This window comes from Oncorhynchus tshawytscha, linkage group LG14, assembly GCF_018296145.1.
Source record: "Oncorhynchus tshawytscha isolate Ot180627B linkage group LG14, Otsh_v2.0, whole genome shotgun sequence".
In the NCBI taxonomy this organism is placed as follows: Eukaryota; Metazoa; Chordata; class Actinopteri; order Salmoniformes; family Salmonidae; genus Oncorhynchus; species Oncorhynchus tshawytscha.
The window spans coordinates 59,036,376-59,063,945 of NC_056442.1; the positions used below are offsets into that span (position 1 = coordinate 59,036,376).

The 27,570-nt window shown below is 47.5% G+C and overlaps 1 protein-coding gene across 1 annotated transcript in view; it reads right to left on the reverse strand.

The window, feature by feature from the left end:
• aplp2 (amyloid beta (A4) precursor-like protein 2) overlaps positions 1–27,570 on the reverse strand; it is an 88,297-nt gene that overhangs the window by 27,821 nt on the left and 32,906 nt on the right. The window contains exons 9-12 of the mRNA XM_042297766.1: positions 25,172–25,330; positions 22,360–22,488; positions 13,090–13,189; positions 4,513–4,686 (exon numbers count right to left, since the gene is read on the reverse strand). Coding sequence (XP_042153700.1) covers positions 4,513–4,686; positions 13,090–13,189; positions 22,360–22,488; positions 25,172–25,330 — 562 coding nt within the window. The remainder of the gene's footprint in view (positions 1–4,512; positions 4,687–13,089; positions 13,190–22,359; positions 22,489–25,171; positions 25,331–27,570) is intronic.

The window sequence follows — 27,570 nt, forward strand, 5'->3', positions numbered from 1 at the left end:
TACAATACTGCCCAGTACCAGGACCAGGCTTTAGGTGTCTACAATACTGCCCAGTACTAGGACCAGGCTTTAGGTGTCTACAATACTGCCCAGTACTAGGACCAGGCTTTAGGTGTCTACAATACTGCCCAGTACTAGGACCAGGCTTTAGGTGTCTACAATACTGCCCAGTACTAGGACCAGGCTTTAGGTGTCTACAATACTGCCCAGTACTAGGACCAGGCTTTAGGTGTCTACAATACTGCCCAGTACTAGGACCAGGCTTTAGGTGTCTACAATACTGCCTAGGACCAGGCTTTAGGTGTCTACAATACTGCCCAGTACCAGGACCTTTAGGTGTCTACAATACTGCCCAGTACTAGGACCAGGCTTTAGGTGTCTACAATACTGCCAGTACTAGGACCAGGCTTTAGTTGTCTACAATACTGCCCAGTACTAGGACCAGGGACCAGGCTTTAGTTGTCTACAATACTGCCCAGTACCAGGACCAGGCTTTAGTTGTCTACAATACTGCCCAGTACAATACTGCCCAGTACCAGGACCAGGCTTTAGTTGTCTACAATACTGCCCAGTACCAGGACCAGGCTTTAGTTGTCTACAATACTGCCCAGTACCAGGACCAGGCTTTAGTTGTCTACAATACTGCCCAGTACCAGGACCAGGCTTTAGTTGTCTACAATACTGCCCAGTACAGGGTTTAGGTGTCTACAATACTGCTCAGTACCAGGACCAGGGGTTAGTTGTCTACAATACTGCCCAGTACCAGGACCAGGCGTTAGTTGTCTATAATACTGCCCAGTACTAGGACCAGGCTTTAGTTGTGTCTACCAATACTGCCCAGTACTAGGACCAGGCTTTAGGTATCTACAATACTGCCCAGTACTAGGACCAGGCTTTAGGTGTCTACAATACTGTCCCAGTACCAGTACCAGGCTTTAGGTGTCTACAATACTGCCCAGTACCAGGACCAGGGGTTAGTTGTCTATAATACTGCCCAGTACTAGGACCAGGCTTTAGGTGTCTACAATACTGCCCAGTACTAGGACCAGGCTTTAGGTGTCTACAATACTGCCCAGTACTAGGACCAGGCTTTAGGTGTCTACAATACTGCCCAGTACTAGGACCAGGCTTTAGTTGTCTACAATACTGCCCAGTACTAGGACCAGGCTTTAGGTGTCTACAATACTGCCCAGTACCAGGACCAGGCTTTAGGTGTCTACAATACTGCCCAGTACTAGGACCAGGGGTTAGTTGTCTACAATACTGCCCAGTACTAGGACCAGGCGTTAGTTGTCTACAATACTGCCCAGTACCAGGCTTTAGGTGTCTACAATACTGCCCAGTACTAGGACCAGGGGTTAGTTGTCTATAATACTGCCCAGTACTAGGACCAGGTTGTCTACAATACTGCCCAGTACTAGGCTTTAGTTGTCTACAATACTGCCCAGTACTAGGACCAGGCTTTAGGACCAGGTGTCTACAATACTGCCCAGTACTAGGACCAGGCTAGGACCAGGGTTAGTTGTCTACAATACTGCCCAGTACTAGGACCAGGCTTTAGTTGTCTACAATACTGCCCAGTACTAGGACCAGGCTTTAGTGTCTACAATACTGCCCAGTACCAGGACCAGGCTTTAGGTGTCTACAATACTGCCCAGTACTAGGACCAGGGGTTAGTTGTCTACAATACTGCCCAGTACTAGGACCAGGCGTTAGTTGTCTACAATACTGCCCCCAGGACCAGGCTTTAGTTGTCTACAATACTGCCCAGTACTAGGACCAGGGGTTAGTTGTCTACAATACTGCCCAGTACCAGGACCAGGCTGTTAGGTGTCTACAATACTGCCCAGTACCAGGACCAGGCTTTAGGTGTCTACAATACTGCCCAGTACCAGGACCAGGCTTGCCCAGTACTAGGACCAGGCTTTAGTTGTCTACAATACTGCCCAGTACTAGGACCAGGGGTTAGTTGTCTACAATACTGCCCAGTACTAGGACCAGGCTTTAGTTGTCTACAATACTGCCCAGTACTAGGACCAGGCTTTATTTGTCTACAATACTGCCCAGTACTAGGACCAGGGGTTAGTTGTCTATAATACTGCCCAGTACTAGGACCAGAGGTTAGTTGTCTATAATACTGCCCAGTACTAGGACCAGGGGTTAGTTGTCTACAATACTGCCCAGTACTAGGACCAGGCTTTAGTTGTCTACAATACTGCCCAGTACCAGGCTTTAGTTGTCTACAATACTGCCCAGTACTAGGACCAGGCGTTAGTTGTCTACAATACTGCCCAGTACTAGGACCAGGCGTTAGTTGTCTACAATACTGCCCAGTACTAGGACCAGGCGTTAGTTGTCTACAATACTGCCCAGTACTAGGACCAGGCTTTAGTTGTCTACAATACTGCCCAGTACTAGGACCAGGGGTTAGTTGTCTACAATACTGCCCAGTACTAGGACCAGGCGTTAGTTGTCTACAATACTGCCCAGTACTAGGACCAGGCGTTAGTTGTCTACAATACTGCCCAGTACCAGGACCAGGCTTTAGTTGTCTACAATACTGCCCAGTACCAGGACCAGGTGTTAGTTGTCTACAATACTGCCCAGTACCAGGCTTTAGTTGTCTACAATACTGCCCAGTACTAGGACCAGGCTTTAGTTGTCTACAATACTGCTCAGTACTAAGACCAGGCTTTAGTTGTCTACAATACTGCCCAGTACCAGGCTTTAGTTGTCTACAATACTGCCCAGTACTAGGACCAGGGGTTAGTTGTCTATAATACTGCCCAGTACTAGGACCAGGGGTTAGTTGTCTATAATACTGCCCAGTACTAGGACAAGGCATTAGTTGTCTACAATACTGCCCAGTACCAGGACCAGGCTTTAGTTGTCTACAATACTGCCCAGTACCAGGCTTTAGTTGTCTACAATACTGCCCAGTACCAGGACCATGCGTTAGTTGTCTACAATACTGCCCAGTACCAAGACCAGGCTTTAGATGTCTACAATACTGCCCAGTACTAGGACCAGGCGTTAGTTGTCTACAATACTGCCCAGTACTAGGACCAGGCTTTAGTTGTCTACAATACTGCTCAGGACCAGGCTTTAGGTGTCTACAATACTGCCCAGTACTAAGACCAGGCTTTAGGTGTCTACAATACTGCCCAGTACTAGGACCAGGCTTTAGTTGTCTACAATACTGCCCAGTACTAGGACCAGGCTTTAGTTGTCTACAATACTGCCCAGTACCAGGACCAGGCTTTAAGTGTCTACAATACTGCCCAGTACCAGGACCAGGCTTTAGGTGTCTACAATACTGCCCAGTACCAGGACCAGCCTTTAGTTGTCTACAATACTGCCCAGGACCAGGCTTTAGGTGTCTACAATACTGCCCAGTACCAGGACCAGGCTTTAGTTGTCTACAATACTGCCCAGTACCAGGACCAGGCTTTAGGTGTCTACAATACTGCCCAGTACTTGGACCAGGCTTTAGTTGTCTACAATACTGCCCAGTACCAGGACCAGGCTTTAGTTGTCTACAATACTGCCCAGTACCAGGACCAGGCTTTAGGTGTCTACAATACTGCCCAGTACCAAGACCAGGCTTTAGTTGTCTACAATACTGCCCAGTACCAGGACCAGGCTTTAGTTGTCTACAATACTGCCCAGTACCAGGACCAGGCTTTAGGTGTCTACAATACTGCCCAGTACCAGGACCAGGCTTTAGGTGTCTACAATACTGCCCAGTACTAGGACCAGCCTTTAGTTGTCTACAATACTGCCCAGGACCAGGCTTTAGGTGTCTACAATACTGCCCAGTACCAGGACCAGGCTTTAGTTGTCTACAATACTGCCCAGTACCAGGACCAGGCTTTAGGTGTCTACAATACTGCCCAGTACCAGGACCAGGCTTTAGGTGTCTACAATACTGCCCAGTACCAGGACCAGGCTTTAGTTGTCTACAATACTGCCCAGTACCAGGACCAGGCTTTAGGTGTCTACAATACTGCCCAGTACCAGGACCAGGCTTTAGGTGTCTACAATACTGCCCAGTACCAAGACCAGGCTTTAGTTGTCTACAATACTGCCCAGTACCAGGACCAGGCTTTACCAGGACCAGGTTGTCTACAATACTGCCCAGTACCAGGACCAGGCTTTAGGTGTCTACAATACTGCCCAGTACCAGGACCAGGCTTTAGTTGTCTACAATACTGCCCAGTACCAGGACCAGGCTTTAGGTGTCTACAATACTGGCCAGTACCAGGACCAGGCTTTAGGTGTCTACAATACTGCCCAGTACTAGGACTAGAACTGCACTTCCATTCTCAAGGATTCTCCTTAAAGTGCGCACTCGTTCACTACCCCTCATGGACTTATGTAGTGTAACCATGGTTACCTTGGTTAGAGTGAGTTTACAGTTCTACCCGGATTTCTGTGAGGGCGGAGTGAGCAAGTGCACACTTGGTTGAGAGGGATGTAAGGTATGACACAGGGTTTTAGTCTGGGTCTCACCCTCTGGTTCAGGTCGCGACCCCAGGGAGGTGACCTGGAAGGGGCGGTAGGGTTTCCCTTCGGAGACAGGAAGCTCCACACTCTCCTCTGATGACACGGTAACGTCCGGCTGAGACTCTGAGATAGACGACAGGAACTGGTCCATGTCTGCCCTCTGCTCCTGAAGCAACTCATCTAGGAGGACAGGAAGTGAGGAGGAGGAGAGATGAAAATCATGGAATCATTTTATCTGTCACTTTTTGAAAAATAATAACATGAGAAATAAATCCACAATGAGTAACGATAACTTGTCTATATATACACTGGGTACCAGTACTGAGTAATGATAACTTGTCTATATATACACTGGGTACCAGTACTGAGTAATGATAACTTGTCTATATATACACTGGGTACCAGTAATGATAACTTGTCTATATATACACTGGGTACCAGTAATGATAACTTGTCTATATATACACTGGGTACCAGTACTGAGGTGATGTGCAGGGGAATGAGGTAGTTGAGGTAGATATGTGCATATAGGTAGGTGTAAAGTGACTAGGCAACAGGATAGATAATAAACAGTAGCAGCAGCTTATGTAATAAGTTTTTAAAAATGGCAAAAAGGGTCATTGCAGACAGTTAAATAGTTAAATAGTTAGTCTGGGTAGCCATTGGTTAACAGTTTCATGACTTGGGGGTGGAAACTGTTCAAGGTCTTGTTGGTTCCAGATTTGGTGCATCGGTACCGCTTGCCATGAGGTGCAGAGAGAATAGTTCACGACTAGGGTGGCTGGAGTCGTTGACAATCTTTAGGGCCTTCCTCTGACACCGCCTGGTATAGATGTCCTGGATTGCAAGCTACCCTCTGTAGCGCCTTGTGGCCGAAATGCCGAGCAGCTACCATACCAAGAGGAGACGCAGCCAGTCAAGATGCTCTCGATGGTGCAGCTGTAGAACTCAGAACATTTTCATCCTCCTGACGGGTAAAGAGGCGTTGCTGTGCCTTCACCACTGTGTATTCATATTAATTCCTTAGTGATGTGGACCCCCTGAGAAACTTCACGCTCGCGAGCCGCTCTACTGCAGCCTTGTTGATGGGGCGCGTTCGGCCTTCATTTTCCTGTAGATCAGCTCCTTTTGTCTTGCCGACATTGAGGGAGAGGTCGTTGCCCTGGCACCACACTGTCAGGTCTCTGACCTCCTCCCTGTCATCGTCATTGGCGATCAGGCCTACCACCGTTGGTGTCGTCAGCACACTTAATGATGGTTTTGGCCTCGCAGTCGTGGATGAACAGGGAGTACAGAAGGGGACAAGTGCACACTCCTGAGGGGCCCTCGTCTTAGTGTGCTCTTGCCTACCCTTACCACCTGGGGGGCGGCCCGTCAGGAAGTCCAGGATCCAGTTGCAGAGGGAGGTGTTTAGTCCCAGGGTCCTTAGCTTAGTGATGAGCTTTGAGGGAACTATGGTGTTGAACACTGAGCTGTAGTCAATGAACAGCATTCTCACGTAGGTGTTCCTTTTGTCCAGGTGGGAAAGGGCAGTGTTGGAGTACAATAGAGATTGTGTCATCTGTAGATTTTGTTGGGGTGGTATTTGACCTTTATTTCAACAGGGAATCCCATTGAGACCAAGGTCTCTTTTACAAGGGAGTCCTGCGTTTTACAATTGACACATTTGATTACAAGCAACAGATAAAATACAAAACATTTCTCAAATACAAAATAATAGATAATACCCTGAGCGGCACCAGAACATCCCGTTTCAACAAGATCTGCAGATTGTTCCAGCAGTAGGGCGCATCAGAACTAAAAACCCAATTGGCGGGCCAACCTGGACGGAAAAGGCTGTTCAACCTCGAGGGAAAAGGATGTTCAACCTCGAGGCACCTCAACAGTTCACTTACGCTGCAAATGTGTTTTGAAACGCTAGACTTTAATGAACAAACCTTTTGATACGTTTTGTATTATATTTTGAATTGTAGTGGATCCAGGGTGTCTGGGATGACGGTGTTGTTGTGAGACATGACCAGCCTTTCGAAAGAATTTCATGGCTATAGATGCGAGTTTTACGGGGCGGTAGTCATTTAGGCCAGTTACCTTGGTGGTCTTGGGCACAAGGACTATGGTGGTCTGTTTAAAACATGTAGATATTACAGACTGGGTCAGGGAGAGGTTGAAAATGTCTGTGAAGACACTGCTGGTCAACGCATTCTCCGAGTACGCATTCTGGTAATCCAACGAATTGGAAAGGGCACTAGAACAGTCTGCAGCACCCGGCCTCACCCTACTAGAATGTGAAGTCAAATGTCTACTGTTTGCTGATGATCTGGTGCTTCTGTCACCAACCAAGGAGGGCCTACAGCAGCACCTAGATCTTCTGCACAGATTCTGTCAGACCTGGGCCCTGACAGTACGTCTCAGTAAGACAAAAATAATGGTGTTCCAAAAAAGGTCCTGTCACCAGGACCACAAATACAAATTCCATCTAGACACCATTGCCCTAGAGCAGACAAAAAACTATACATACCTCTGCCTAAACATCAGCACATCAGAGGTAACCTCTGCCTAAACATCACAAAGCTGTGAATGATCTGCCTAAACATCAGACAAGGCAAGAAGGGCCTAAACATCAGCACCACAGGTCTATGCCATCAAAAGGAACATCAAATTCAACATACCAATACATACCTCTGGATCTGGCTTAAAATACCTCTGCCTAAACATGAATCAGTCATAGAACCCATTGCCCTTTATGGTTGTGAGGTCTGGGGTCCGCTCACCAACCAAGACTTCACAAAATGGGACAAACACCAAATTGAGACTCTGCATGCAGATTCTGCAAAAATATCCCCAGTGTACAACGTAGAACACCAAATAATGTATGCAGAGCAGAATTAGGCCGATACCCACTAATTATCAAAATCCAAAAAAGAGACATTAAATTCTACAACCACCTAAAAGGAAGTGATTCCCAAACCTTCCATAACAAAGCCATCACCTACAGAGAGATGAACCTGAAGAAGAGTCCCCTAAGCAAGCTGGTCCTGGGGCTCTGTTCACAAACACAAACAGACCCTACAGAGCCCCAGGACAGAAACACAATTAGACCCAACAAAATCATGAGAAAACAAAAAGATAATTACTTAACACATTGGAAAGAATTAACAAAAAAACAGAGCAAACTAGAATGCTATTTGACCCTAAACGGAGAGTACACAGTGGCAGAATACCAGACCACTGTGACTGACCCGAACAAGGAAAGCTTTGACTATGTACAGACTCAGTGAGCATAGCCTTGCTATTGAGAAAGGCCGCCGTAGGCAGACATGGCTCTCAAGAGAAGACAGGCTATGTGCTCACTGCCCACAAAATGAGGTGGAAACTGAGCTGCACTTCCTAACCTCCTGCCAAATGTATGACCATATTAGAGAGACATATTTCCCTCAGATTACACAGATCCACAAAGAATTAGAAAACAAACCCAATTTTGATAAACTCCCATATCTACTGGGTGAAATTCCACAGTGTGCCATCACAGCAGCAAGATTTGTGACCTGTTGCCACGAGAAAAGGGCAACCAGTGAAGAACAAACACCATTGTAAATATAAATAACAATTTATGTTGATTTATTTTCCCTTTTTTACTTTAACTATGACATTTTAATATCTTTATTCTTTTGGAGCTTCTGTGAGCGTAATGTTTACTGTTCATTTTTATTGTTTATTATCTACTTCACTTGCCTTGGTAATGTTAACATATGTTTCCCATGACAATAAAGACCCTTGAATTGAATTGATAGAGAGACAAACACACAGAGAGAGAGCTAGAGACAGACACACAGACACAGAGAGAGAGCTAGAGACAAACACACAGAGAGAGAGAGCTAGAGACAAACACACAGAGAGAGAGAGCTAGAGACAGACACACAGACACAGAGGGAGAGAGCTAGAGACAGACACACAGACACAGAGGGAGAGAGCTAGAGACAGACACACAGACACAGAGGGAGAGAGCTAGAGACAAACACACAGAGAGAGAGAGCTAGAGACAAACACACACAGAGAGAGAGAGCTAGAGACAAACACACAGAGAGAGAGAGCTAGAGACAAACACACAGAGAGAGAGAGCTAGAGACAAACACACAGAGAGAGAGCTAGAGACAGACACACAGAGAGAGAGCTAGAGACAGACACACAGACACAGAGGGAGAGAGCTAGAGACAAACACACAGAGAGAGAGAGCTAGAGACAGACACAGAGAGAGAGAGCTAGAGACAGACACACAGACACAGAGGGAGAGAGCTAGAGACAAACACACAGAGAGAGAGAGCTAGAGACAAACACACAGAGAGAGAGAGCTAGAGACAAACACACAGAGAGAGAGAGCTAGAGACAAACACACAGAGAGAGAGCTAGAGACAGACACACAGACACAGAGGGAGAGAGCTAGAGACAGACACACAGATACAGAGGGAGAGAGCTAGAGACAGACACACAGATACAGAGGGAGAGAGCTAGAGACAGACACACAGAGAGAGAGAGCTAGAGACAGACACACAGACACAGAGGGAGAGAGCTAGAGACAGACACACAGAGAGAGAGAGCTAGAGACAGACACACAGACACAGAGGGAGAGAGCTAGAGACAGACACACAGACACAGAGGGAGAGCTAGAGACAGACACACAGACACAGAGAGAGAGAGCTAGAGACAGACACACAGACACAGAGAGAGAGAGCTAGAGACAGACACACAGAGAGAGAGAGCTAGAGACAGACACACAGACACAGAGGGAGAGAGCTAGAGACAGACACACAGACACAGAGGGAGAGAGCTAGAGACAGACACACAGACACACAGGGAGAGAGCTAGAGACAGACACACAGACACACAGGGAGAGAGCTAGAGACAGACACACAGGGAGAGCTAGAGACAGACACACAGACACAGAGGGAGAGCTAGAGACAGACACACAGACACAGAGGGAGAGAGCTAGAGACAGACACACAGACACAGAGGGAGAGAGCTAGAGACAGACACACAGACACAGAGGGAGAGCTAGAGACAGACACACAGACAGAGAGAGAGAGCTAGAGACAGACACACAGACACAGAGGGAGAGAGCTAGAGACAGACACAGAGAGAGAGAGAGCTAGAGACAGACACACAGATACAGAGGGAGAGAGCTAGAGACAAACACACAGAGAGAGAGCGCTAGAGACAGACACACAGACACAGAGGGAGAGCGCTAGAGACAGACACACAGACACAGAGGGAGAGCGCTAGAGACAGACACACAGACACACAGACACAGAGGGAGCGCTAGAGACAGACACACAGACACAGAGGGAGAGCTAGAGACAGACACACAGACACAGAGGGAGAGCGCTAGAGACAGACACACAGACACAGAGGGAGAGCTAGAGACAGACACACAGACACAGAGGGAGAGCTAGAGACAGACACACAGAGAGAGAGCTAGAGACAAACACACAGAGAGAGAGAGCTAGAGACAGACACACAGACACACAGGGAGAGAGAGCTAGAGACAGATACAGAGGGAGAGAGCTAGAGACAGACACACAGAGAGAGAGAGCTAGAGACAGACACACAGACACAGAGGGAGAGAGAGCTAGAGACAGACACAGAGGGAGAGAGCTAGAGACAGACACACAGAGACAGGGAGAGCTAGAGACAGACACACAGACACAGAGGGAGAGCTAGAGACAGACACACAGACACAGAGGGAGAGCGCTAGAGACAGACACACAGACACAGACACAGAGAGCGCTAGAGACAGACACACAGACACAGAGGGAGAGCGCTAGAGACAGACACACAGACACAGAGGGAGAGCGCTAGAGACAGACACACAGACACACAGGGAGAGAGCTAGAGACAGACACACAGATACAGGGAGAGAGCTAGAGACAGACACACAGACACAGGGAGAGAGCTAGAGACAGACACACAGACACAGGGAGAGAGCTAGAGACAGACACACAGATACAGGGAGAGCTAGAGACAGACACACAGACACAGAGGGAGAGCTAGAGACAGACACACAGACACAGAGGGAGAGCGCTAGAGACAGACACACAGACACAGAGAGAGCGCTAGAGACAGACACACAGACACAGAGAGAGCGCTAGAGACAGACACACAGACACAGAGGGAGAGCGCTAGAGACAGACACACAGACACAGAGGGAGAGCGCTAGAGACAGACACACAGACACAGAGGGAGAGCTAGAGACAGACACACAGACACAGAGGGAGAGCGCTAAGAGACATACACAGAGGGAGAGAGCACAGACATACACAGAGGGAGAGAGCTAGAGACAGACACAGACACACAGACAGAGAGCTAAGAGACATACACAGAGGGAGAGCTAGAGACAGACACACAGATACAGAGGGAGAGAGCTAAGAGACAGACACACAGGGAGACAGCAGAGACACAGAGGGAGAGCTAGAGACAGACACACAGACACAGAGGGACAGAGCACAAGAGACATACACAGAGGGAGAGCTAGAGACAGACACACAGACACAGAGGGAGAGAGCACAGAGACAGACACACAGACACAGAGGGAGAGAGCTAAGAGACATACACAGAGGGAGAGCTAGAGACAGACACACAGACACAGAGGGAGAGAGCTAGAGACAGACACACAGACACAGAGGGAGAGAGCTAGAGACAGACACACAGACACAGAGGGAGAGAGCTAGAGACAGACACACAGACACAGAGGGAGAGAGCTAAGAGACATACACAGAGGGAGAGCTAGAGACAGACACACAGACACAGAGGGAGAGAGCTAGAGACAGACACACAGACACAGAGGGAGAGACAGAGACAGACACACAGACACAGAGGGAGAGAGCTAAGAGACATACACAGAGGGAGAGCTAGAGACAGACACACAGACACAGAGGGAGAGAGCTAAGAGACAGACACAGAGGGAGAGCTAGAGACAGACACACAGACACACACAGAGGAGAGAGCTAGAGACAGACACACAGACACAGAGGGAGAGAGCTAAGAGACAGACACACAGACACAGAGGGAGAGAGCTAAGAGACATACACAGAGGGAGAGCTAGAGACAGACACACAGACACAGAGGGAGAGAGCTAGAGACAGACACACAGACACAGAGGGAGAGAGCTAGAGACAGACACACAGACACAGAGGGAGAGAGCTAGAGACAGACACACAGACACAGAGGGAGAGAGCTAGAGACAGACACACAGACACAGAGGGAGAGAGCTAAGAGACATACACAGAGGGAGAGCTAGAGACAGACACACAGACACAGAGGGAGAGAGCTAGAGACAGACACACAGACACAGAGGGAGAGAGCTAAGAGACAGACACACAGACACACAGGGAGAGAGCTAGAGACAGACACACAGGGAGAGCGCTAGAGACAGACACACAGACACAGAGGGAGAGAGAAACAGTACTGTACTGTGACCCAGTTCTGTCAAAGCATCCCACTTTAATCTACAGTAGATGCACACACACACACACACACACACACTTTTACAAATCTAAATCTAAAACGACAAACATCTAGAGACGCAGCAGGAAGACATTTCAGATCCCCAAACCTCCCTGCTCCTCTCATTTCGTTTCCTCTCATCTTGTATAAGTTTTGAGTTCACAGTCCTACGTGAGTCAAACGGAACACAGACCAAATGTTGCAGAGTTCTGCGGGTTTAGTTTCCCAAGCTGAGACACACTGAGAAGCATAACTAATATACTGTTCTGTATTTATGCTATGAAGCTCCATTACCTCCTCATTACCTGCTCAGCCACAGACAGACAGAGAGGGATTTACTAATATATTTGACCAGGTCCCTGGATGTAATTTGGGCCAGGATTTTCCTGTGATTTGATGTTCAAAACAACATCGGGGCGGCAGGGTAGCCTAGTGGTTAGAACGTTGGGCTAATAATCGGAAGGTTGCAAATCCCCGAGCTGACTGTTGTTCTGCCCCTGAACAGGCAGTTAACCCACTGTTCCTAGGCTGTCATTGAAAATAAGAATTTGTTCTTAACTGACTTGCCTAGTTAAATAAAGGTTAAAAATAAAATATCGCTCAACCGGCCTATTTTTGTTATTTCTACAGTCTCCTGACCCAGTGAGGAAGACTACAAAACGCATGGCGAGCCTTCATCACTAAGGAGATTTCCTCCGAGGGGTATGAGCAGACTGTCATCCCAAGTGATCGGAGAGAGCGCCATAACGAGTCAACGGCTACAGAGCAGTCGCAGTCAGGCGGCAGGGATGGCAAAGAGCCGGTGAGATGCCTTGAATGAAGAGTGAACTGTGCTGCCTGCCTTCGGAGGGCCTTCTCATCTCCTGCCGTTGACCACATCCTCCTGCTCAAGTGGTTCAGTCTTGACTGTTGGGGGCTAGAAACAACTAAAATGTTGTTGGACTGTTTTCTGGAAGCTGTGCAGTTCATTTTTCCATACATTTCCGTCCTGGTCGGCCGGCCCCTTCCGTCCTGGTCGGCCGGCCAGGACATGTGTGTGGCCAGTGTGTGTGTGTGTGTGTGTGTGTGTGTGTGTGCAGCACTCACCAATCTCATCCTGGATCTCCTCGGCGACGTAGGGAACCTTGTAGAGCAGAGACAGACTCTGGTTCATCCTCTCCTCGATCACACGTAGGTGGGTCATCACCTGAGAAAACACACGGTTGTGACTTCGTGACAATGATCGCACAAACAGCCGCTCACTGATTTGACAGTTCAGACACAGTCACACCTCCGACACCGTCAAAACACACCAGCTGAGTGTTGCCTATTGTAGGATAACGCTTGATCTGATTGAATCTAGGCCTTACTCTTTGTCCAGAGATGCAAATGTCCCACAGCTAACGAATTACAATAATGTCCCTTTACAACATGCTCCAAAACACACACGTAAACCTTCCACTTGATGTTTGACAAACAGCCTAGTTCTACAATTACATAGAGATTTCTCTCCACCAGTAAGTCTGCCCTTCTGAGCTGAAGAGACAGACAGGGACAGCGAGACCATCCATTCTCAATGGGCTATCAGCAGGACAATAGACGCTTGCTGAGTTTAGGGACTTTAAATGTATTAATGGATGTTTGCCAGGCATGTCACTTCTCCCGTCTCTTTGCATAGCCTACCACATGCACTGTTCTGTACCCACATCTGGATAGATCCATAACTATGGGAAAAAATATCACTGAATGACAGAAATATTGGAATAAAGGAGGCTAATGAAGGCAACAAATTGTTGCTTACTGGAACTCCCAAAGTCATCCAATTGTTTTGAAGAAATAGCCAACCCGCGTGTGGTCAACTATTTCAGCACCATTTCACACTGCTCTGAGACAAGCATGGGGGACTGGTCTTGATAAATCAATCATATTTTTTATTTTCACTGAATCTCCATTTGGGTATTGGTTAGACTACAATTAGGGTGTGGAAATGTTAGGATTATTTTTTCTCTTCACTTGCAGTCACTTAGAATCCTAGGCCTACTTCCTGACCAGTCACGTTGTACAGCGCCCATATTGACCTAATAAAACCCTGAGTCCATAGGCTACTGTCAAATGGATTTCTGTTTTTTTGTAGTAGAGAAACACCATAATATTCATCAATTGAATTAAGCAACATTTCATTTTCTAACAGAAACAGCACATAACCAATAATCAATAATCAACATAATCAATATAGTCTGTTCTAACAAAAGAGGTTTTAAAGTCTCTGGTACGGCCAATATTAAAATCAATCAAATTCATTTGTGAATTTAAAAAAAATAGCTTTAGCCAACATTTAGCCAACATTTAGCCAACATTTAGCCAACATTTAGCCAACATTTAGCCAACATTTAGCCAACTATATTAATAGTTTAATTTTTCAAGGCTCTCTTTGTTATTATGTTTTATAACTAAAATTCTTGACTGTATTTAATGACACGGATGACTTGTGTGTGATGACAAATGAATGAATGACTGATGGATATCCTGTAATATTGCCTTTATGCCAGTATGTAACTCTAAAACAGCTACTGTAAACAGGACTCTTATGTAATTTCAATCACTTCACTTCAATAAAAATAAACAACTCCACCTGTCCCTGACTGTTCTTCTATAAATACATGAACTTCCCAGTCTTGCAGAAGCCTTGAGAGATAAATATCATGAAAGGCTAATACCTTTCATCCTCAAAGCACCATGATGGTCTGATGCACTATATGTACAATAACTGTAGAATAGCCGGGACCCAACCAGTAGCCTGCCAACCAGTAGCCTGCCAACCAGTAGCCTGCCAACCAGTAGCCTGCCAACCAGTAGCCTGCCAACCAGTAGCCTGCCAACCAGTAGCCTGCCAACCAGTAGCCTGCCAACCAGTAGCCTGCCAACCAGTAGCCTGCCAACCAGTAGCCTGCCAACCAGTAGCCTGCCAACCAGTAGCCTGCCAACCAGTAGCCTGCCAGTCACATGCTTACATTCCCCAGCCCTATACAATAGAAACAGGATCGGATATAACGGAATACAGCAGAAAGGAGATTTGCCCCCAGATGGGCGTTGATATTTGGCCTCCAGATGGGTTAGATATTTGCCCCCAGATGGGTAGTGAAATCTGCCCCCAGATGGGCATTGATATTTGACCCCAGATGGGCATAGATATTTTCCCCCAGATGGACATTGATATTTGCCCCCAGATGGGAAATGATATTTGCCTCCAGATGGGAAATGATATTTGCCTCCAGATGGGCATTGATATTTGCCCCCAGATGGGCGTTGATATTTGCCCCCAGATGGGCGTTGATATTTGCCCCCAGATGGGCGTTGATATTTGCCCCCAGATGGGCGTTGATATTTGCCCCCAGATGGGCGTTGATATTTGCCCCCAGATGGACGTTGATATTTGCCCCCAGATGGACGTTGATATTTGCCCCCAGATGGACATTGATATTTGCCCCCAGATGGACATTGATATTTGCCCCCAGATGGACATTGATATTTGCCTCCAGATGGGTTTGTCATCAGTCGGCATGTAGCTGGGGTTATTCTAGGAAAACGTTACATTTTGAAACAGAGACCATCTGGAAAATATTTTGTGTTGTTTGGCAAAACTAGGTTAATTAAAAACCTTGGAATATGCTCTTCCTGATCGGTTACAGCAATCATAATGTCTGGACCCCTGACAGCAATCTCAAAGTCTAGAGGATCATTTGGAATAGTAAACAAACACCAACAAGCTTCTCAAAGATGCCCTCTGGGGGCCCAACTAGCATTAATGGCCACAATGGTTGACAGTAAAATACTATGACATCATGCAAGCTGTGCAGCAGTATGACAACGTTTAAAGGAATAGCCACTGTAGGAATGGACAGAGAGCCGGGTTAATCCCAGGCACTCCAATAACTGTTACGGTTATATAAAACAGACCATAATGCCAGCCCTCACAAAGCACAAAGGCTTTTCTTAGAATGTACTTTGGAGTCACATGTCAAATTTACACAAGAAAAGAGACTTCAAAGCTCACAATGTTCCAGTCTGTTTGGCTTGGCTGACGTGCAGAGCTGAATGTCGCTAGAACGTCAGGGGATTTGATGGCTGAAGAGAGAATTTACAGCTGCTGATAAACAGGATGTAGAGAAGAGAAATAAACAACTCCAACAAGATGAACTACAGAAATCAGCTTCCCATGACAGAACTCTGGTTCACTGTAGATCACTCCATCCTTCTTGACAGATTAGTGGAATCTGTGTGGGTAGCTGGACAGGTAGGATGACTGACAGTGAAGGTGAACAGGTGGTCAGGTGACAGAGGAATGGATGAGACTGAGGCAGGAAGTCCTTTAACCATAAAGTGGTATATTTACTGGGTAGTCTGTGGTGGATTCATGGACGCACAGAACTTCTGGATTAGACGGAGTAAAGGAAGAGAAAGCAGCGAGATCGGGGCGATGGCGATTTCCTCCCTTTATGGAGTTAAGATCTGTCTGACATTTCCACCTGACCTAATTAAAGCACCCCTAACTCAGCTGAGCAAGTGACCACGAATTAAAGGATTCTTCCACCAACTCCATGGGCCTTTTCTACAGCCACCCCAGAAATGTGTTAAATTCCACACTCCTCAAAAAAGGCTCATTGCTTACCGTCCTCTGTCATCTCAGGGAGAGGAATTAGTCGGGCAACTGGCCGGATATATGTCCGGTTCTTCGCCTGGATCTCCACTGATCTAACTTGACTGTCAGTCCCAGGCATGGTCTTAGTGATATGGCCCACTGGCCAGGAGGCTCGAGGCAGCTGAGGGTCCACTATCATTACTACTTGGCCAGTTTCCAGGCTGGCCATTTCTCTCCGCCATTTCCCTCTGTGCTGTATGCTTGGTAGGTAATCCCGAATTAATCGGGCCCAGAAATGGTCAGGCAACATCTGGCTGTGTCGCTACCGGCGTCTGCCTACGAGGTTGGTATCAGCATACATGGCTTGAGGAAGTGACGCATCTCGGCGTCCCATCAAGAGCATATTCGGTGTAACCGGATCGGGGTCAGCGATGTCTGCAAAGAGTTATCCCAAGGGTTTGGAGTTCAGTATCCCTTCCACCTCTATCAGGACGGTCCGCAAGACAGTTTCTGTGACAGTTTGGTCCCGCAGGACGACTTTTAAGACCGTCTTTACAGATTTGATCTCTCGCTCCCATGTTCCTCCAAAATGAAGAGCTCCTGGAGGGTGAAATTTGAATGAGATTTGTTGGTCCATCATCTGATCCTGGAGGCTGGGTTCCATGGCTTGGAAGGCTTCCTCCAACCTGGCTTCTCCGGCCTTGAAGTCGTACCTCTGTCAGCCAGGATCTCGTAGGGTTTCCCCCGTCGGGAGATAAACCGCCGTAGGGCCATGAGGAAGGCTTCCGTATCCAAACTCTCCAGTAGGTCCAGGTGGACACAGCTGGTTGTCAAACACTTGAATAGAATGCCCCAGCGCTTTTCCACAAGATGACCTAGCTTGATCATCAAGGGGCCAAAGCAATCTACTCCTGTTGACCAGAAGGGTGGTTTGAGGAGGCGCATGTGAGCAGGGGGGAAAATCTGCCATTTTGGGCACCGTGGCTCCGGCCCGCCATCTCTGACATTCTACGCAGGTGTATTGGTGCTTACGAATGGCTCGTTCTCCAAGTATCCAGTACTTCCGCCTCATCTCCCCATAGAGTCTCTGCCCTGGGTGGAGAAGCCTCTTATCATAACTCTTGATGAGGAGGCTGATAAATAGGGTGTCTGGAGTCAATGATAATTGGGTGGATTGCATCGGGATCCAAGACTTCTGCTTGGCGCAGCCTCCCTCCGACTCTGATCACTCCGAGGATTGGGTCATATTCTGGAGCAAGAGAGAGAAGACGGCTGTCCTTAGCCACTTCCCTACCGGCTTTCAGAGCTTTTAGCTCCTCAGGGAAGTCTACTGCTTGTGCATGCTGGAGGAGTCATGTCTCTGCCGCGAGGGAGGTGGGTATGGAGGCCACCCCATCTGCGGTCTGGTTTGTGCTAGGTCAGGGAGAGCTGTTGTTGGTTCCGTAGAGATGCTGTAGCATTGGGCTCATCCTTAACGGATGAGCTTCAGTTGGTTGTGGAGGGGCCGCACAACTGGGGACTGTCGGCCACTTGTTCTCTGGTTGGGATAAGAATGGTGGTGCCAAGCTATAGCGATAGGGTTGAGCCAGTTCCTTAAGGGTTTTACCACAAGTAACGTCATCAGCAGGATTGTTTACGCTGTCTACATACCTCCAGTCCTGGACTTCTGTTAAGTCTTGGATTTTCGCAATGCGAGTTCCGACGAACACCTTATACCTGCAGGACTCCGACTTGAGCCAGGTCAATACAGTGGTCGAATCACTCCAGTAGATGACCCTTTGGATTGGCAGGGTGAGCTCGGCTCGCAAGGTAGAGGCCAACTGGGCTCCGGAAAGGGCAGCGCTGAGTTACAGCCTAGGCATTGACAACTGCTTCTTAGGTGCGACCCTGGACCTGGCCATGACAAAGGCGGCAGGGTAACCTAGTGGTTAGAGCATTGGACTAGTAACCGAGAGGTTGCAAGTTCAAATCCCCGAGCTGACAAGGTACAAAATCTGTCATTCTGCCCCTGAACAGGCAGTTAACCCACTGTTCCTAGGCCGTCATTGAAAATAAGAATTTGTTCTTAACTGACTTGCCTAATAAAATAAAGGTAAAAAATAAAAAATAAAAAAGGAGACATGGGTGTGGCCTGCCTTATCCTCCTCTCTTAGATAGGAAACCGCCCCATAAGCTTGCTCCAAAGCGTCACAGAACACATGCAGTTCCAGGCATGATTAGGGCTGAGCGGTGCTTATACCCCAGGTTATCCGGTATGCAGCTCCACCTCAGTCCTAGCGTGGGCTCTTGTGGGTTAGCGCCAGACTGCGATAGCCATAGTTCACTGCTACAGGAACTTGGCTTGTGGCAGGAGGTGCTGGATAACCTCCGCTCTGTCACTCGCCCACTGTCTGACCTCGAATCCCCCTTTGGACAGGAGATTCCGTACTTTATCAAGGAGTGCTTTCACTTCAGCCGTGAATGGGACACTCTGTAAGCAGTTATCCACACAGAAGGAATTTTCCACTTTCTGGGTGCTCCCGTGCGTGTCTCTGCAGAAAGACTATATAACACAGCAAGGACTGCAGGTGGTGCCAAATGGGAGTACTTGCCAATCATAAATTGTGGGCTCTGAGTCTCATTCCATATCTCGCCATATGAACCGGAGCAGTGTGGTGTCGGAAGGCAGTAAACTAATCTGACGAAACATGGCTTTGATGTCTCCACTGATGGCTGTAGAGTGCTGCCGGAACCGGAGGAGGACACCGAGCAAGGAAGGACCTAAGGTTGGTCCGGGGAGTAGACAGTCATTCAGGCTTTGACCAGCAGCTTAGAATGAACAGTTGAAGACAAGTCTATACTTCCCACCATGTTGCTGGATAACATGGTGAGGGACCAGGATTCGCTGAGCGGGTTTCCTTCTTCATGAGCTGTCACTTTGGTGACATAGCCTGCCATCACAAGGTAATGAACTTCAGCAAGCTCAGGATTTTTCACCAGGTGTCGCTCTGTTCCACGCAGTAGTGGGAGTACAGCCCGTGTCGTGCTTGCCAGAGGAGGATGGTTTGGGCACCCGTAGCAGTACCTCTGAATGCCATCCAGCTCTTCTCCAGGAGGTCTAATGCAGCGCAGTCATGTCTCGACATCCTGTAGCTTCCGGTTGGAGAAGGTGTCCATCTTCCAGAGCATCTCTACATTATGAAGGAGGTCAGTGGCTGCACAGGGGGATGGAGCTGGATTTCCTTGGTGAGAGGAGAGGACTTGCTGTGACTGTACAGCTTGGGTGGAGAGAAGGAGATGGGCTGGACCTTGCACAGCCCAACCCAAGGACGTATGGACAGCAACAAGCCCTCCTTCTGGTCCAGCTCGGATAGGCTCAGTCGGGGTGACGAGATGTGGGTGGTCTGACCCAATCAGGATGAGTGGTGCAACCCTGGCCAGGTTAGGAAGAGACAATCCTCGGAGATTAGGATATTGTTTCTGTAGAACACTTACTGGACAGGAGTGCTCTGCGAGATTCAGGCCATCTGCCATGAAGGCATTGGTGATGATATAGGCCACGTCCCGCTGTCCTGAAGGTGAAACGCAGAACCTTTCACTTGGATAACATCATGTCGCACCGTTCTGAGGTTAAGGGTCTTGGGGGTCCCCTCCAGGTTAAACTGACAGGCGGCAGCCGGGAGAATGATTGTTCTTTCAGACCCATCATCTGGAACAGCGAATGTATTCATGCTCCACCCTTCTCTTTGCAGAGTGACCTTTACCACCTTCAACATGACTCTTGGAGATCAGTTCTGCTGGTCGAGGTAGAGCTCCTTTGTGGCTCCTACCATGACCATACTCTGCTCCTTCTGTGCTTGGGGAATTACATCATGCAACACTGAGATGGATTTCCTTACAGCGATTGCAGGGTTTCCTCAATGTGCAGGTCTCCGCCTTATGGCTACGGGCACACTTGTAGTATCGCTCACTTGTGGTTGGTAATTGGCGGAAAGGCGAAGGAGTGGTGATTTGTCCAGGTGAAGGAGGAATGCTAACTTGTGTCACTGGTATAGAGGGCGTTGGCGGAGCGGCCTGTCCCCCGTGTTGGCTGTTGACCCCGGAGCCTCCGGGGACTGTGTGCCATGCTGTACCAGTGGGGCAGATTGGGAAAGAAAGGCAGACCGGTCAGGTCCATGTGGAAGGGTGGTCAGGTCAACTCCCTGTTCGTTCCTCTCCAGGAAGAATGAGACCATCCGTGCCTCCTCTAATTCCCTTCTGGCTTGACGGTGCCGTCGCTGCTGTGCCAGGTCCTTGGCAATGAATTCCCGTTCCCGTAGAGCTCTACGGGTCAGAACATCCAATTGGTGACATCGTTCGTCAGCCTGTTGTTCCTCCTCAATCTGATGTTCATTTTCCTCCAATGCTAATAGTTTCATCCTCTCTTGTAGGACAGCGGTCTGTGAATCACTGAGGGCTAGTGAATGGCGGCTGCCAAGGCCACTTCCAAAGGAGTATCCACTGGTCGAACACCCACTCCATCTAGAGTGCCTTGACGATTTCCCATTAGTTAAGGGGTGAGCGGAGCCTGCCTCAGGAAGCTGATTGACTTGTGCGGTGGGAGTTACCTCCTCCATGGGTTCTTTCTGTAGACCACTTTCCCGTCCCAAAGCAGTTTCCGGTCCTTGGAGGGGATGGTTGATGGCTGAAGCGTACAGTTGATCCATTGCCACTTTGAGCTCTGATGGGCTTGCCCTTTGATGTGGAAAACTCGACTACATTAAGATAACCAGGTGCTGTGCTAGTGGAATCTGTGTGGGTAGCTGGACAGGTAGGATGACTGACAGTGAAGGTGAACAGGTGGTCAGGTGACAGAGGAATGGATGAGACTGAGGCAGGAAGTCCTTTAACCATAAAGTGGTATATTTACTGGGTAGTCTGTGGTGGATTCATGGACGCACAGAACTTCTGGATTAGACGGAGTAAAGGAAGAGAAAGCAGCGAGATCGGGGCGATGGAGATTTCCTCCCTTTATGGAGTTATGGACATTTCCACCTGACCTAATTAAAGCACCCCTAGCCCAGCTGAGCAAGTGGCCATGAATTACAGGATTATTCCACCAACTCCATGGGCCTTTTCTACACTTCTAGAATCAGCTTCCCATGACAGAACACTGGTTCTGTAGATCACCCCATCCTTCTAGAATCAGCTTCCCATGACAGAACACTGGTTCTGTAGATCACTCCATCCTTCTAGAATCAGCTTCCCATGACAGAACACTGGTTCACTGTAGATCACTCCATCCTTCCAGAATCAGCTTCCCATGACAGAACACTGGTTCACTGTAGATCACTCCATCCTTCCAGAATCAGCTTCCCATGACAGAACACTGGTTCACTGTAGATCACGCCATCCTTCTAGAATCAGCTTCCCATGACAGAACACTGGTTCACTGTAGATCACTCCATCCTTCTAGAATTATCTGTATTATCATGAATGGCAACGCTCCTGTTGTTAAAGACAAATTACATAATGGCCTTTCTCCCTCCCTATTTCATCCTCTCTCTCTCTTTATGATGGTCTCGCTCACTTCTGTCTGGTCAGTAATGATGGGGGTTGTCTGTAATAGGCAATGGGGCATAGAGTACCAAGGTGTGTACCTGTTCAGGGTTAGGGGTCAGGGTGTGTACCTGTTCAGGGTTAGGGGTCAGGGTGTGTACCTGTTCAGTGTTAGGGGTCAGGGTGTGTACCTGTTCAGGGTTAGGGGTCAGGGTGTGTACCTGGGACTTCATCTGGGCAGCCTTCTCAGGATCGACAGCCAGTACGTGTTGGTAGTGGCGGATGGTGTGCTGACGGTCCTTGTTCTCCGCGCGCACATACCGCCTCAGAGCCTGCAGGATACGGTGGGGCTGGGGGAGGAGTGTAGAGAGTGCGGAGGGGCGAGGGAGAAGAGAGAGGGGGGTTAGAACATCAATTTGATTCTTCCATAGGCAGTAGTGTGACACATGAGACTAGAGGACAGGAAGGAGAGAGAGAATAGATTTAGGGTGCCATTTGGGGAAACACCCAGAGAGTGAGGACATGTGCCCAGGCAGCCTGAGGACCACATGATATCAGATGAGAGCTATAAAACATGGAACAGGGATCATGAGGATGACTGGTATTAGATAAAACATGGAACAGGGATCATGAGGATGACTGGTATTAGATAAAACATGGATCATGAGGATGACTGGTATTAGATAAAACATGGATCATGAGGATGACTGGTATTAGATAAAACATGGATCATGAGGATGACTGGTATTAGATAAAACATGGATCATGAGGACGACTGGTATTAGATAAAACATGGAACATGAGGATGACTGGTATTAGGTAAAACATGGAACATGAGGATGACTGGTATTAGATAAAACATGGAACATGAGGATGACTGGTATTAGGTAAAACATGGAACATGAGGATGACTGGTATTAGGTAAAACATGGAACAGGGATCATGAGGATGACTGCTATGAGATAAAACATGGATCATGAGGACGACTGGTATTAGATAAAACATGGAACAGGGATCATGATGATGACTGGTATTAGATAAAACATGGAACAGGGATTATATGGAGGATGACTGGTATTAGATAAAACATGGATCATGAGGATGACTGGTATTAGATAAAACATGGAACATGATGACTGGTATTAGATAAAACATGGAACAGGGATTATATGGAGGATGACTGGTATTAGATAAAACATGGAACAGGGATCATGAGGATGACTGGTATTAGATAAAACATGGAACAGGGATCATGATGATGACTGGTATTGGATAAAACATGGATCATGAGGATGACTGGTATTAGATAAAACATGGAACAGGGATTATATGGAGGATGACTGGTATTAGATACAACATGGAACAGGGATCATGAGGATGACTGGTATTAGATAAAACATGGAACATGAGGATGACTGGTATTAGGTAAAACATGGAACATGAGGATGACTGGTATTAGATAAAACATGGAACAGGGATCATGAGGATGACTGGTATTAGATAAAACATGGAACATGAGGATGACTGGTATTAGGTAAAACATGGAACATGAGGATGACTGGTATTAGGTAAAACATGGAACATGGATCATGAGGACGACTGGTATTAGATAAAACATGGAACAGGGATCATGATGATGACTGGTATTAGATAAAACATGGAACAGGGATTATATGGAGGATGACTGGTATTAGATAAAACATGGATCATGAGGATGACTGGTATTAGATAAAACATGGAACATGATGACTGGTATTAGATAAAACATGGAACAGGGATTATATGGAGGATGACTGGTATTAGATAAAACATGGAACAGGGATCATGATGATGACTGGTATTAGATAAAACATGGAACAGGGATCATGGAACAGGGATCATGAGGATGACTGGTATTAGATAAAACATGGAACAGGGATCATGATGATGACTGGTATTGGATAAAACATGGATCATGAGGATGACTGGTATTAGATAAAACATGGAACAGGGATTATATGGAGGATGACTGGTATTAGATACAACATGGAACAGGGATCATGAGGATGACTGGTATTAGATAAAACATGGAACAGGGATCATGAGGATGACTGGTATTAGATAAAACATGGAACAGGGATCATGAGGATGACTGGTATTAGATAAAACATGGAACAGGGATCATGAGGATGACTGGTATTAGATAAAACATGGAACAGGGATCATGAGGATGACTGGTATTAGATAAAACATGGAACATGGATCATGAGGATGACTGGTATTAGATAAAACATGGAACATGGATTATATGGAGGATGACTGGTATTAGATACAACATGGAACAGGGATTATATAGAGGATGACTGGTATTAGATACAACATGGAACAGGGATCATGAGGATGACTGGTATTAGATAAAACATGGATCATGAGGATGACTGGTATTAGATAAAACATGGAACATGGATTATATGGAGGATGACTGGTATTAGATACAACATGGAACAGGGATTATGAGGATGACTGGTATTAGATACAACATGGAACAGGGATCATGAGGATGACTGGTATTAGATACAACATGGAACAGGGATTATATGGAGGGTGACTGGTATTAGATACAACATGGAACATGGATTATATAGAGGATGACTGGTATTAGATAAAACATGGAACATGATTATATGGAGGATGACTGGTATTAGATAAAACATGGAACAGGGATTATATAGAGGATGACTGGTATTAGATACAACATGGAACAGGGATTATATAGAGGATGACTGGTATTAGATACAACATGGAACAGGGATTATATAGAGGATGACTGGTATTAGATACAACATGGAACAGGGATCATATAGAGGATGACTGGTATTAGATACAACATGGAACAGGGATCATGAGGATGACTGGTATTAGATACAACATGGAACAGGGATCATGAGGATGACTGGTATTAGATACAACATGGAACAGGGATTATATGGAGGATGACTGATGAAGGATTCCATGGGACTGACCATGTGCAGCAGAGTGTTGTCTGTAACCTACCCTCGGTGGGTCAGCCTGCAGGGCGGCTAGGTAGTTCTCCAGCGCCAGGCGGCGGCGGTCGTTGAGCATGGCCTCTACCCGAGCCAGGTGGGTCTCAACCAGCTGCTGCTTTTCACTGGCTGCCTCCTCTTCCAGAGACTCTACTGTGGCCTGGAAGTGCTGAAGGGGACATAGCATAGTGAGATAGGGCACTCATCCCTAACCCCTACCCTACCCTACCCTAACCCCTACCCTATCCCCATCCCCTACCCTATCCCCTACCCTAACCCCTACACTAACCCCTAACCTATCCCCTACCCTATCCCCTACCCTATCCCCTAACCCTCTTCCAGAGACTCTACCGTGGCCTGGAAGTGCTGAAGGGGACACAGCATAGTGAGGTAACACACTAACCCTTACTCTACCCCCTACCCTAACCCCTACCCTAACTCTCTTCCCGGGACTCTACCGTGGCCTGGAAGTGCTGAAGGGGACAGAGCATAGTGAGATAGGGCACTCATCCCTAACCCCTACCCTACCCTAACCCCTACCCTAACCCCTACCCTATCCCCGGGTTGAGGAGGGTTGAGCACGCCCCTCTCCACACCGCCGGGGCTATAGCGGAGCGGGTCCAGAGTTTCCAGTTCCTCAGTGTCCACATCACTAAGGATCTATCATGGTCCACGCACACCAACACAGTCATGAAGAGGGCACAACAACGCCCCCCCTCCCCCCAGCAGACTGAAAAGATTTGGCATGATCAGATACTCGAGTCGTTCTACAGCTGCACCATTGAGAGCTGCATTACTGCTTGGTACAACAACTGCCTGTATCTGACTGCAAGGTGCTAGAGAGTAGTGCGTCCAGCCCAGTACATCACTGGGTCCAAGCTTCCTGTCATCCAGGACCTCTATACCAGGCGGTGTCAGAGGAAGGCCCTAAACATCGTCAAAGACACCAGCCACCGAAGTCATAGACTGTTCTCTCTGCTACCGCACAGCAAGCGGTACGGAAGTACCAAGTCTGGTGTAGGCTTGGCCCTCAGCAAGCGGTACGGAAGTACCAAGTCTGGTGTAGGCTTGGCCCTCAGCAAGCGGTACGGAAGTACCAAGTCTGGTGTAGGCTTGGCCCTCAGCAAGCGGTACGGAAGTACCAAGTCTGGTGTAGGCTTGGCCCTCAGCAAGCGGTACGGAAGTACCAAGTCTGGTGTAGGCTTGGCCCTCAGCAAGCGGTACGGAAGTACCAAGTCTGGTGTAGGCTTGGCCCTCAGCAAGCGGTACGGAAGTACCAAGTCTGGTGTAGGCTTGGCCCTCAGCAAGCGGTACGGAGGTACCAAGTCTGGTGTAGGCTTGGCCCTCAGCAAGCGGTACGAAAGCACCAAATCTGGTGTAGGATTGGCCCTCATTGATGTGCTCTCTGTCAACTGGAGTTGAATGACAAAATGGTCCAGGAACAAAGGACAATTCCCAAGGACTAGTCATCCCTTCCCCCTCTGAGGGGCCAAAATGTATTTCTCTGCTACAGTATCCAGAGGACTGACTATATCTCTGTTACAGTATCCAGAGGACTGACTATTGAATGAGTCTCTGTTACAGTATCTCGAGGACTGACTATTGAATGTATCTCTGTTACGGTATCCAGAGGACTGACTATATCTCTGTTACAGTATCCAGAGGACTGACTATATCTCTGTTACAGTATCCAGAGGACTGACTATTGAATGAGTCTCTGTTACGGTATCCAGAGGACTGACTATATCTCTGTTACAGTATCCAGAGGACTGACTATTGAATGAGTCTCTGTTACAGTATCTCGAGGACTGACTATTGAATGTATCTCTGTTACGGTATCCAGAGGACTGACTATATCTCTGTTACAGTATCCAGAGGACTGACTATTGAATGAGTCTCTGTTACAGTATCAAGAGGACTGACTATATCTCTGTTACAGTATACAGAGGATTGACTATATCTCTGTTATAGTAACCAGAGGACTGACTATTGAATGTGTCTCTGTTACAGTATCCAGAGGACTGACTATATCTCTGTTACAGTATCCAGAGGACTGACTATTGAATGTGTCTCTGTTACAGTATCCAGAGGACTGACTATTGAATGTGTCTCTGTTACAGTATCCAGAGGACTAACTATATCTCTGTTACAGTATCCAGAGGACTGACTATATCTCTGTTACAGTATCCAGAGGACTGACTATCTCTCTGTTACAGTACCCAGAGGACTGACTATTGAATGAGTCTCTGTTACAGTATCCAGAGGACTGACTATTGAATGAGTCTCTGTTACAGTATCCAGAGGACTGACTATATCTCTGTTACAGTATCCAGAGGACTGACTATCTCTCTGTTACAGTATCCAGAGGACTGACTATTGAATGTATCTCTGTTACAGTATCCAGAGGAC